The sequence below is a fragment of the Ruditapes philippinarum genome, unplaced genomic scaffold (assembly GCF_026571515.1).
Source record: "Ruditapes philippinarum isolate M1 unplaced genomic scaffold, ASM2657151v2 ctg5237_1_1_1_1, whole genome shotgun sequence".
NCBI lineage: Eukaryota > Metazoa > Mollusca > Bivalvia > Venerida > Veneridae > Ruditapes > Ruditapes philippinarum.
Genome location: NW_026862652.1, coordinates 40,266 through 54,422, shown reverse-complemented (window position 1 = coordinate 54,422; position 14,157 = coordinate 40,266). Strand labels below are relative to the sequence as shown.

At 33.4% G+C, this 14,157-nt stretch overlaps 1 protein-coding gene across 1 annotated transcript; it reads left to right on the top strand.

The window, feature by feature from the left end:
• The first annotated feature begins 8,790 nt into the window (after positions 1–8,790).
• On the top strand, positions 8,791–13,707 carry LOC132719732 (arginase-1-like). The gene is made up of 7 exons (XM_060703582.1): positions 8,791–8,984; positions 10,682–10,861; positions 11,331–11,596; positions 11,858–11,914; positions 12,158–12,262; positions 12,508–12,644; positions 12,970–13,707. Exons 1-7 carry the CDS (start codon positions 8,877–8,879, stop codon positions 13,194–13,196), a joined length of 1,080 nt encoding a protein of 359 aa, XP_060559565.1. The 5' UTR covers positions 8,791–8,876; the 3' UTR covers positions 13,197–13,707.
• The last annotated feature ends 450 nt before the right edge of the window (positions 13,708–14,157 follow it).

The window sequence follows — 14,157 nt, the reverse complement described above, 5'->3', positions numbered from 1 at the left end:
TATGATTAGTGAAAAGATATGTTCGAACAGATGGGATACAATACAACGTCTGAAGAACGCCTGAACGTACAAATTAAAGGAAGCCTTGTATTTTTTATGTCAGGTGTGTACATGCCATTACTAAGTTTAAGTTAAATTTCAATAGTTTTTGTCCAGGCACCCGTTTCTCCATCTCCATCGTTCAAAGGCACTGCCTACTATATCTTATACCATCTAACTAATAACTTTGGCCATTCTTGTAATGTTAATAAGTCGAAATTTCGAGTTACTAAGTCGAAATTTCGAGATAAGTAACTCGAAATTTCGAGTAAGTAACTCAAAATTTCGAGTTAGTAAGTCGAAATTTCGAGATAAGTAACTCGAAATTTCGACTTATTAACTCGAAATTTCGAGTTACTTATCTCGAAATTTCGAGTTACTAACTCGAAATTTCGACTTACTAACTCGAAATTTCGACTTAGTAACTCGAAATTTCGACTTACTAACTCGAAATTTCGACTTACACTGCACGACTTTCATTGGTTGCCGGTGAAAGCAAGGATTGAATTCAAGATACTTTCTTTCGTGTGTAGCTGTTGCACATTGACAGAGCACCTTTAACATTTATTTAACAGAACAATTTTATAGGGTCAAATTGTCCACACATACTGAACATATCCTTCGCTTTTTTGTGGAGGGGGGGGGGTTGTAAAATCACACTTTCTACATTTCCGTGTTAACCGGGTGTTTCTTTTTCTTAAGCACACATACAACCATCATGTGGAGAAACAACAAGACCTTAACCCACCCTATTGTAAACTGTGCAATATCACGTGTTAAATAAGTTTTAAATGGCGTGTATACGCCAGTTAGTCTGTCACGTTTCTTTATACTAATAATGTTTTTGTAACATTATTCATTATTTACTAATACTTTGATTCATATTGTGTTGATAAAAGTTGATAAAAGTGATACTTGTTGTTATATATATGTTGGGAATAATATAAAAGCATCCGATTTTACAAGAAATATAGTCAGTCCAACAATTTTGACAAAGGCCTCAGCACGCCCTATTTTGGCCACGCCGCGATACTTTTCTCAGATGTCCCACACGTGAAGTATAGGATCGGTTTCTTTACAGGGATGAGAAGAATATGATTAGTGAAAAGATATGTTCGAACAGATGGGATACAATACAACGTCTGAAGAACGCCTGAACGTACAAATTAAAGGAAGCCTTGTATTTTTTATGTCGGGTGTGTACATGCCATTACTAAGTTTAAGTTAAATTTCAATAGTATTTGTCCAGGCACCCGTTTCTCCATCTCCATCGTTCAAAGGCACTGCCTACTATATCTTATACCATCTAACTAATAACTTTGGCCATTCTTGTAATGTTAATAAGTCGAAATTTCGAGTTACTAAGTCGAAATTTCGGGTTAGTAAGTCGAAATTTCGAGTTAGTAAGTCGAAATTTCGAGATAAGTAACTCGAAATTTCGAGATAAGTATCTCGAAATTTCGAGTTAGTAACTCGAAATTTCGAGTTAATAAAAAACATACACCTGGCACTAATGCTCTTCCGTACTCTTCCGTACATAACATAACATTAACTTTGAAAATTTAATTAGTTGGTTGTTCTGTTGTGTGTGTTTTCTTGTTCTTTTTTGGGGGGTGGGGGGAGGGTTGGGGTGGAGTTTTTAACACATTTTTTGGTAATACATCGGTGGTCAGTAGCAAACCAGAAAATGTCAATTTCACTTTAAATGAGGAACCAATAATTCAACATTATTTCTGACTCGGTGGTGATATGACTCAATGTATCAAATATCGGAAAAAAAATCGACTGGCCCGAGGATCGAACCAGTGACCCCTGCATTACAATTCCGATGGTCTCTCTATACAGCTTAAGCAGACTAAATATGTAAGGAGCCCCATTAAGAAATACAAGCAGTGTTTGTAGTTGAAGGCAAGTAGGTTTATAACAAATGGAAGGGAGATATTCTAAAAACTGTCTTTTTTGTGATTAAAATGACACATGTTTATCAAAATATTATATTAGTTCGAAATTTTTTAACTTAGAACATATTGAAACGTACGTATCTGTTGATCTGTAAACATGCCGTAAATACTGCTTGTACACGTACTTTCAAACATTCCACTTTAAAATGTGTTCTTTTAGTTACAATGCATTATGTTAAGCTGAACGACGAGAGCAATTTTAGTGCTCAAATTAAAGTGTACTTTTGTGATTCGCTAATGTCCTTCATCCGGATTCATTCACATTATCGAATGTAAAATGACTTTTGTGTGAATATACTTTGTGGCTGATATTAATTCTTTAAAATGAATTGCTGTAATATATATACCATGTGTGACATTCAATCACCAGAAAACTATGCTGTTACAGTAATACCCCACGTTTTATAGGAGCAATGCATTTTGTACAGGTTGTGTAACAGATATGTAGTCTGGCATGGGTTTAGTGTTATACAATGCAGTTTAAGTAACTCCAATTCCTGAAAATAATGATGCACGAAGCGGCACTTGAGACCTTCCTGCAACCGAAAAGATGGAAAGTCACAACATGACCGTTAAAGTGTCAATTTGACTGAAAATCCGACTAGTAACTCCAGTGAAATACAATTATAATACAAAATGCAGCAAAATGCATTTATAGTCAGAATTTAGAGAATTTGTAATGGTACCAAAACGTTGTTCTGTGTTGCATTACGATATTGGCCATTATAATGGTACAGTGATGTTGCAGTGAAACGTCAGTGCTATGTTTCTACAATACTACTAAGATATAATAAAAACTTATTGTTGCAACTGTTGTTTTCACAACCTTTGAAATAAAAGAAACTTAAAATTGAAACCAAAATGCAATGTGGATAATAAATTACATCTCAAAATTTATAAAGAAAGTTATATTAAAATTATAAAGTTTCAATTAATTAAAAACCCTTCTAAAATGAAACACATGTGAATTCTTAAGATTCTTAACATCAGAATAATAAATTTTAAACAAATCTTGAATAACAAAAAATATGTTACAGACTACATGTGTATATAGCTCTATCGTCCATTCATTAGAACCACACCTAACGCTCTCAAGTACAAGTTGTTTTACAATCCTTTGTTACTACAGCACCTCGTTTAAAAAGAATTGAATAAAAGTGAAATCCTGATATTCCTAACCAGCTGTTATAATTGAGCTGCGTCACGACAGAACCAACATAATGGGATTGCGACCAGCATGGATCCAGACCAGCCTGCGCATCCGCGCAGTCTGATCAGGATCCATGCTGTTCGCTATCGATTTCTATACTGGTTATAGGGTTTGTAAGCGAACAGCATGGATCCTGATCAGACTGCGAGGATGCGCAGGCTGGTCTGGATCCATGCTGGTCGCAAACCCATAATGTTGGTTTTGTCATGACACGGCTCATATATTGATTTTTGTTATTAAATTGTAATAATTGCAGCAATATTTTTTTTTTCATTTTAGAAAATGCTTCATGTGCGCTGTTTTATGTTGGCTTTTTGTTTCCGCAAGATCGTTGTTTTGTTTAAGAAATACGTACAAGCAGTAGCTGAAAGCAGGCAGGTTTATTACAAATAAAATGGAGATATTCTGAAAACTACTTTTGTTATTAAAATGACATATGTTTATCAAAATGTTATAAATTTCTTGTTCACGTTTGAAGTTTTAGAAGCAGTGATAATACATAAGAACATATTGAAACGCTCCTGTTCATCTGTCAACCTACCTATTGCATTTAAGCTGACGACTGCAGCTACCTTATGTCCTTCATTCGGCATCATCCACATAATCGAATTGCTTAAATGACTTTTGTGTTTTCATACCTGTCCTGTGTTTATTCGAGAATACTTGAACTATAATTGCCCCTTGTGTTTAAATGAAAAGATATACATGTATATATCATACACTTTTACTTCCAAAACTATACGCGCTTCCGCAAATTAAATCGCACGCGCATGGTTTTTGTCACAATAAGACACAAAATTTAGACATGAAAGAAGGCCTTTTTTATTTTAAGGCAGTGGTAGGCGAAGGTCAATGTAAACTTTCAATTTGACAAAGTGACCAAGTTCATGTTTGATAATAGCGGAATGTTTTTATGTGTCATTATCTTAAAAATGTGTAAGGTCATTGTAGAAATGTATAAACGGAATCATTAGGAGCGAATTAAGCGATTTCCGTTTCCGACCAACCAAGTTTATAACCTGCATGTAGTAATCAATAAATTTTAGATTTCTGTCATCACTGCAACAATCTGCCATCACTAGCGCAGGTAATACGGTGTGGTCAGCACTGCAGCAATCTGCCATCACTTACGCAGGTAATACAGGGTGGTATACCAAACTGGCCAGTGACGTCTCTGTAATGGAGACTGAATTAATTACTTTTACTTTCCGGGTATTAAACAGTAATAAAGAAAAAATGTGTTAATCATTCTTTTTATACTTCAAAGAATATGACATACTAAAATATAATGTTATCTTATATTAAATCGAGATATTCAAACGAAGTTTTCATCACGTATTTATATGGCATATTTCTTTATTAAAAAGAATTAATTATGAAGATCGATTAGAAAGAATTGGATCAGGCTTTTTCTATTTGAAAGACCCTGATTAGATGTTCAATTTTATTTACACAATTTCCTATCAATTAGAAGGACTATATTAAATGCCAATTGTCCATTTGGCGTGATACCAGAGAAACATTGACAATTTTCACATAATAAGTTTTAAGGTCAGCTTAACTTTTAAAAGCTTAACTTATATAAAACATTTTATAAGTCAAATAAACTATCGACAATGACGACGACGACGATGAAGATGATGAAATGATGATGATGATCATGACGATGATGATGATGACGACGACGACGATGATTAGGATGATGATGATGACTTTATGATTTGTAAATGCGTTACAATAATGCGTTTTTTGTTTTAAAACCATATAAAGTGTCTACTTTCACTGCCTTGTGTGTCACAGTTTTATTGTAAACTGGTCCCTTACCGTCTGGGTCTATATAACTACATGTTATTTTGCTTCAGGAGAATTAAACGTAGAAAAATCAAGATCTTGACCGGGCTTAATTATTTGTGATAAAATTAATGTATTTGTCCGATCACAAATCATCTTAGTTATGCCTGTAGAAGTATTTAAAGATTTACGTACACTCAGTTGCAAAAGAAAGTGTGCATTAGGTTACTTGGAAATTCTGTATACATACATGAGTAAGATACATGTAGTGGCAAATTTGAACTGAAAATTTGCAGGGATGTATACTGACCATACAATGGTTTAATTTATATTTAAAGTTGATAATTATCAGAAGTTTTGTTTCGTGAAAAAAGTTAAAGTGTCAAAAGTAAATGTTGCAAAATTGTGATTTTTAACCTTTTTTCTGTGCGTGTGTGTCTCGTTTAGGTGACCGTTCATCAGTATCTGTTGCATTCATCTCACCTATTGATCAACGAACGAGACTACGTCGACTTTACGTAACGCAATATGTGATGTTTCATTATCAAAAAACTTTTACTTTTTTTATCCCTCAGGTGTTTACACGTGCGATAATCAAATTTCTGTTAATGTAAATCATCGTGTAGTCAAAATATTTCTGAAATTTTTTATACCGAGTATGCCAATATTTTGCTTAAATAAGTATTATACAAAATTTCCCTGTCAACAATTGCATTTCTTTTGCAACCCGGTATAGTCTCTGGTACGGTCATGGAGTTTAGGATGATTGTTTTAGGTTTTATTTTCTGTACGATACTAATTCTCGTGTTATTTGGCAATATTGTTCCGATAGGCCAATACTCTTTTAAGTTTTTGGTTTCTGTCTTAGCTAGTTGGTTTTTTATTTATATTTTTTTTGTTAATTAAGAAAAGGTGCGTATCACTGGACACTGCCCAAGGGAGACACAGTACACAATTTGCTTGTTCGACATTTTACCATCAAATTAATAACAACAGTCTGGGGTCTACCCTGGATTAATTTAGAGGTCCAAATAAACCAATATAGTGATTTTATGAAGATGTTTATACGAGGTCCTTTCTTAATTAAATGCTTATGTTTGATCATCGACCATTTCATTACTATGCATTGTACTCCTTTCTAATAGTTTCTGTATAATAAACATAATAAACATAAAAAGAAAGTTATAATCACGTCTGATGTGTTATTTATATTTCTTTTAGTATTGACTGCTAACAATTCAAAGGTCACGCGGAATATAAACCATACAAGTAGTCTACAAAAATGAAGATGGCCAGTAATAAAACTCGCTTTCGGTGTCCCCTTACCTCGTTAAAACTTGTAAGTTATAATTACAAACATTAAAGCCACACAAGCAGAGTCACATGCATTTAAACGTGCGAATGATCTATTTTGGTATACAAATAAGTATCATTCTTAGTTCAGGTGACCAATTTCATCATTTAGGATGAAGGTGAAGGTCGAACTTCATGACACACCCCCAAAATTAAAGCATCTGGTTGGTTCTAGCAGACACACCTCTAATGAAGTTTATGCTGGAGTTTGGGACACCCCCCCAATGTTTTCGTGCGTGCTTATTTCTCGTTAAATTCCTTAATTGTTGTTTATCCTCTGGTTGACAATCCGATTAGGAGATAGTAAAACAAAGTTTTCTTTAAGTCTCAAAAGATTACTATCATTGTTCTCGTCTTGTCTTTTCAAAATGTTTACTGTGGATATACGATACTATAAATAACAACTGTGCGAATAGTAATCGCGTGCTCTAGATCATTCGGTTTCTCTCTTTAGGTCAACCAGTTGTTGACCTTTCACTTATGCTACAGCCCCAAAAACTTCCACTGCATGCGTGACTTTAAGGTGCATTTTCTTGTGAAGGTCACATGACGGTTGTTTTAATTTTTTTAAATAATGTTTATCCCACAATTACACAATACATGATAATTGTTCAACCTCGGTTGGTCGAACTACCGATCTCTCGAACAGATTTGCACAGACCCTCCGAGTTCGAGCAAATGAAGTAGTAACAATTACCTATTATATCTTGGAATTGATAATTTTAAAGAATTTGTATCAGTGGTCATTATGAACTGAATATTTCAAAAATTAAGCTTGGTGCACGTGCCAGTCGTCTGCTGCGACTTCCATCAGGAAGAGGTGAACGCCTGATCGCACAAGTGATGTTTTCAATTTTTCAGACTGTCTCTAAACTAGTTCACTAAAACTGCGCACATTTAAACAAAAATATTTTGTTTACTTAAGTAACTTTAGCAATTCTTTTTAGGGCATAAGTTAAAATAAAAACATACCAAAGCCATAGAAATTTGTAATCACATAATCGGATCTTTTAAAGAAGCGACAGTCACGCGAGGGTGAAGGACGAGGTACACACCCCCAACGATGATTGGTTGGAATTAGAGTCACGGAGACACACCTCCAAAAACTTTAAATGACCAATTTATTTTACAATTAATTTCCTTCTTCGCTACTTTTTTTTAAATGTTTTTTTTTTAATCTAAACTAAACCTATGCCAATACCAAAAGCAATTAGAAATACCTCCTGCAATCAAAAAGGCTAAAGATAAGATAATTAACAAACATGACTTCAAAAAGTTCAAACACACAGAATTTGTCTGGTTAAGTAACGCCAACAACACTCACTGTGTAGAGGTAGCTGGTTGAATTTAATTTCAATATATCTCGATAATTGTTTCAGCCCTTAAGTATTTGTTTGTTGTCCTTAAAGACATGACACTTTAAATGAATGAGTTATACTCCTAACCAGGAATAAGTGCCCAATAACTAAGAGAGTGCTGATTCTACTAATTGCATCGCTATTGTGGCTTTTCACAAAAAAGCCTGACTCTGCTGTTACACAGCGCACTAAATTTTTAGCTGAACTTCCACTGGGTGACTATCGTATACGCACATCACTCTCGGTTGTGACTTTTGTTTCCAATGGATGGTCAACTACGCTACGCTGAAGCGTTCCTAATTGTCAGTTGTGTTTTCATTGGATGACACCTCGCTCTAGATTGTGAGTTCAGCTTCCACTGAATGACCATGTACGCACATGCGCTGTGAGCTGTGTCATTGTATTTCCTCTTGTTGGCCGCCCTCTACGCGCAGTGACATAAGATTTCAATTCTTAATGCTGCTATAACTCAATAGTTTTCCCTCACTATGAGCATCGAACGTAAAAATTCATGCCGTAAAATGTGAGTAATACCAATTAATGATGTTTCATAATTAACCATTAACAACTTCCAAAGCATGCCTGAATTTCATACATATGCATATCAAAAGAATTCTAACTTGATATGTTAGATGAATAACATCTTAGTTTGACTACATGTATTTTTGAAGGAATCTCTTAATTTAAAGACCTTGATAATGGAAATGGAAAGTCTATGTGGAAGAGGTTTGATCTTTATAATTTTATAACTTTATAAATTTGAACATACTATGCCTTCTTGTGTAGATTTGTAATATATTGTTATTACAGGTATTTTTTTCTAAAAATTATTTTTAAGCGCCTTATATAGATACAATGAAATGCTATACATTGCAGACACCAATAGTGTGAAATATATACATGTAGTTCAGCCATCGGTTTAATAGCGAATTCCCCGTACCACATTATCCACATAGTGAAAAGTTGTTATACATGTATGCTTCTGTCACATAAACACGCCCACATTTACTTTGGGCTGTACATAATTTGCATAAAGGGCAACGTGTATAAAAACGGATCGCGGGGACATCATCGTAATTAGATTCCTACTGAGTTTCGGTGCATTTAGAAAAAGTTTAATTTTTTTTGTGAAATTGAACGTGCGCAGTCCGCGAAAAATAAATCATGACTGATATCATAGAAGACATGAAGATGGTGAATCTTAACCGCAGAGGATCGTTGGGTACCTGGAGACAACTGGGCGTCGTTGGTGTCCCAGTCAGTAAGGGCCAGGTAGGAATTTTAACTTGTGTTTTGTTTTAATTTTCTTTGTTGATTTTTAACCTATTCTTTTTTTTTAAATACAATTACAATTTTCAAGACAAATTTCAAATTATTTTGACAAAACAAATTAAAACCATTTGATAGTGTTGATCATTTGTTACAAATCACAAGGATGTATTTGATATACCAGTTAACTTTGTTTTATTGATGTGATTCTATTTAGGGCTATTTAAGAGGAGTCATTTTTCAAATCGCCTTTTTACCATTCGTTTTCTAAACGACTAATCTCTTTTTAATTATTTGTGTGTTTGTTTTTTTAAATATTTTTTTATTTATTTGTTTTTTAGAATAAACATATTTATCTTTGTTAATATTTTTCAAGATTGTTGTCGAAACTATTCAAACTTTTATTTGTTTTGAATCAGAAATAGGCGTTTTTCAAAATCGAATGATTTTTACTTGTATATCACCAGACCTTATGACTTAAGCAACATTTAACAATTTCATTTGCGAAAAAAATATTTATTTATCTATTTATTTGCATCGAATATAAATTGTTAGTAAAACATTGTGATGGTCTGAATTGTAGAATTATGGATTAACGTACAGATAAGATTAAGATATCTAACTTATAAAGATAGATTATTTTTCATAACTGCTTTCGGCCGGTAAACACTGGAAATTCTGGTAAATAAATGAAAAAAAATCGCTAAGATAATGTTTTGCCAAGAGCTTATTTCCGACTAAAGGATTAAAATCGTCGAAATGGCTTTGAACTATACGGTGTCTTTATCGTGCCAATTGCACAATGCGAAGAGACGAAGTATTTGGTACTCTGATATACGTCACTTGTAAATATGCTTTAGTTATTTTAAAAGAAATATATCTTGATTTTGAATGCTCTGTGAGTGATTAATTACAAACATCTGAACGACACAAAACATAATTTAAAATTATTCATTTTGCCATTCGATATTATTTTGGTCTTGCAATTATAATTTACTACAGAACCGAAGGAATTCAAAAGTGAAAATATTTAACTATTGTCACCCGTAGCTTCGCATGGTCGCGATACGACTTCGCACTGTCGCGTCTTTTGACATTAATTAAAGAGCGACGTGCGACATTGTAAATGACACGATGAGGACACCGTATTTAATTGATCAATTGAGGTGTTTGTTTAAATATTTTATTTTTTTCTTTATTATAGAGGATAAACTGTTTTGTTTAAAAAACATATTAGTTGTAATCTTTTCAATAACATAATAAATTACATAATCACAAATTTTACGGAAGTTAAAAAAGCTCTCCTTTTTTACTTTTTTTATATACAAAAAAAACACACTTTCTCCGTATCATAAACTGTTAAACTGTGTTTCTACCTTCTAACATCATCCATTAATTTGGTTCACACGAACGCTGCTGGATTAAAAAAAAAGAAATACAGAAATACATAAAACATCAATAAAGAATATAAAATAAATACGAAAATGATTTAATGGTATAGGAAGAAAAAAGAAATAAAAATTTCTTGAATTCTGTGATGAGGAAAATTATTTACCACTTGTGTGCGGTTATTTAATTATTTTATCATTATATTTATTATTATTGTTGTGCTTGTTGTTGTTGTTGTTGATGATGATGATGATGATGATGATGATGATGATGATGTTTTTTTCTAAACATAATACAATTCTTTATTACAGAGAAAAGATGGGACAGAGAAAGGACCAGATGCTTTACGTGGAGCTGGGTTGGTAGAAAGGCTAAAATCAATTGGATGTGAAGTCACAGATCATGGCGACATTGACTTTTATCCTTTAGACATTGATCCACACCATGACAATGTCAAAAATCCCAGAAATGTCGCACAAGGAACACTCGCGGTAAGTTATTTTTATGTTGTTGGTTATCGTGCGGGTAGTTTCAGTTATCAAATAATTTACTGAAAGCACAATGTCAGAATTTTAATTGACACTAAACTGAAACTTTTACATTGTATTTATTTTTAAAAGTGTTATACAGAAATGCTATCTCGTGTCATTTCCTAATACTAGTATCTAATAAAACAAATAGCAGTCATTTATCAAATGCATATTTTATGCCAGCTTTTGAGCTTTTTAAAAAAAAAAAACTTTATCGAACTCAACTTTTGACCGGTAAGGTAAGCTTTGCATTAATTATCAATGTATGAAGGGATAAGTTTTGGACAAAGATTTTCTTTTCTTGCAAACAAGCATATTGTACTCTGTTAAATATGGACTTTGCTAATAAACTTGATGTGGAAATTGCCAACATGCGGAAATTGCTCTGTTCAAAGAATGATCTAATGAGATATTTTTTACATTTTTGTAGACTGCAGACAAAGTGGAACACGTGCTACGTACAGAGGGACATTGTCTTGCCATAGGTGGTGACCATAGCATGGCCATTGGTACAATCATGGGGCATGCGCGAGTTGACCCGGATGTGGCTGTGTTGTGGATTGATGCGCACGCTGATATTAACACACCATTGACATCCGACAGCGGAAATATTCATGGCATGCCCTTGTCCTTTCTTGCAAGGGAGCTTGACCCATATGTACCGCACATGCCTGGTTGGGAAGATATCCAAGCATGGTAAAGTATTTAATTATAAAATTCTATATTAAAACTATGAGATGAATTGAAAAATACTAGTTTAAGAACGTGCGACTTTTTTCTCAGAATTTTGTATCATTTCGGCCATTTCAAATGACAGCGAACTATTAAGTATAGAATATTTAAGCATAAGAAAGAATAAAAGTTGGGACAAAAAGGAGAGAGTTCATTTGCATTCTTTTTTCTAAGTACACATGTCAATACATGCATTGTAAAACACATGTCATTCTTTTCTTCCAGCATTGACTGTGACCAGATTGCTTGGATTGGTCTTCGTGATGTAGATCCTGGTGAAAGGTACACCAAACTTAAAGTACTTCTTTCTTTTTAAGTCTTCTTTGAAAATATTAATGCGCGATTTAGGAAAAAAGTAGATCCGATGCCAAAAAAAGTTTCGCAATGATAAAGTAATGTGTTTTTTATAGATATCATAAATTTGAATTTTAACTTCATGATTGTAACTGCCTGGATTTTTTTAAATCAAGTATGTAACTAAAGTGTAGTAGTTTAATCTATATTTAACTTCTCTTACATTCGCAGTAAAATCATTGACGAGTTTGGGCTGAATGCATTCAGTATGCAGGAAGTAGACAAACATGGGATAAGAGAGGTTCTTGACAGGGCCTTAAAGGCCATTGACCCACAGTATGTATATACATATTGTATTTCGTAATTTACTTTATTTGACGAAATTTCTTTGTTATATAATGATATGAACTATTATGCTTTATAATATAATTATCAGAAAAACCTTAGAGTGTCTACGTACAATATTTAACTATGGACCGATTATTAATATAACTCAATATCAATATTAATATAAAGACAAATACAAAGGACGTTTGCAAAGAGCTAGTCAATTTAGTTTTAATTTGACCCGATATTTTCAGCGGCAACAAGAAAATCCACGTGAGTTTTGACGTTGACGCTATGGACCCTGCCCACACACCAAGCACTGGTACCCCAGTAGCCGGTGGTCTGTCTGTCAGAGAAATATCCTATATTGCAGAAGAGATTGCTAATACAGGTACATACATGTATACAGTTTTAAACTTTCTAACAATTTCACTTCTTTTGTATGTTGCCCTTTTAAATGTGTGTCTATTTTTGACCATGCAGATTGAGGTTTGAACACTAGTAATGTATGTGCTTATAGCACTCATTCAAGACCGAAAATTGCCAATAAACTTTTTCATAGTCTTTTATATTGTAGAAAAAAACAACGCTTTTATTATCATGACATAGAACTATTGTTGTTTAGTATCAAATCCTATTTATATACCTGACAGGCAGTTGTACATGTAAACCGTTGTTTGTATAAGTATGTTTTATTTTTTTTATAAACATTTCAGGCCGGTTATCAATGGTTGATGTAGCAGAAGTTAACCCAAACATCGGTTCATCAGCAGACGTAAGCCAAACATTGAAATCAACTATTGATGTTGTCGCACGTTTCTATGGCAACCGTCGACGCGGAAGCTACAAACCAGACTATTCTATTCCGGAAGTGCCTGTAAATATTCGAAGAAGCTCTATTCACGCGCTTTCTAACGCGGCTATTGAAAAGTTTGCGAGTTAAAATGCACGCATATGCATGTGACATTGAAGAACTTTTATTGTTTTTATTATGAACTACAAGTTTTACTTAATTAATATCCAATGGAACATTGAAAAAAAACTTTCAAGTAACTTTGCTATATGTGTACAGTGTTGCTTTTTCATATATACCATCGTAAACCACAAATAACATATCTTAATTTTAAATGTGGCTTTATGACAGTAATATATGTAAAAATGGGTTTTATCTGGACTCGTTTGAATATTTGGGATATGTTTGACTTCATCACTTTAACCTTTACATTAGATAAGTCAAATAATTGCGATAACCATGTACATGTACATAGTCTGTAAATTTCCATATCTACATTTTTCGTTATTGTTCATTCATGTATTTTTCATTCCATATATATGTGTTGTTATTTTGAAAATATATGTTTTAATGCTCATTACGAATAAAACTGTAATAAAATATATAACTTTTTAAACATTTGTTATGAAATTAAATAGTTGCAATAAATATTAAAATACAACTGGCTTGTTTTGATGTATGTTAGGTCTCAAACGATTTAAGACACTGTCAAGATTTGGAGATGGACAAGTCCATAATTATTTATCATGGTAAGCTTGCTTAGACACTTTTGATAGATTGAGTCAAAGATTTGCGGAGTCAGATGTGTCAGCAAGCGGTCGTCAGTGCATCATGTCCATTGTACAGAAAAAAGTCAGACAAAATCACACACTTTGGGCTAGGGTTGTGGTTAGACCCTGTCAATGCTTTACTTTATTAAATTAAAACTATTTTGTTAATGAGAATAATATTTTTCTGTGAAAAAACATGATTGGGAAAATCGCCACATTCGCGTTAAAATGTTTTGTTGACAGTTTACTGAGGTGGTTCACGCCGAGGTTGGGTGTGATCCAAAGTGTCTGTGATAAAGCCTGGTTGGACTGCACGGATTTGAGGGTTGGCCTGACAATAC

Coding starts and splice junctions, on each gene's coding strand:
- LOC132719732 (XM_060703582.1), top strand. CDS start 8,877: ATGACTGATATCATAGAAGACATGAAGATGGTGAATCTTAACCGCAGA. Junction 10,862..11,330: donor TCGCACAAGGAACACTCGCG/GTAAGTTATTTT, acceptor ACATTTTTGTAG/ACTGCAGACAAAGTGGAACA. Junction 11,597..11,857: donor TGGGAAGATATCCAAGCATG/GTAAAGTATTTA, acceptor CTTTTCTTCCAG/CATTGACTGTGACCAGATTG.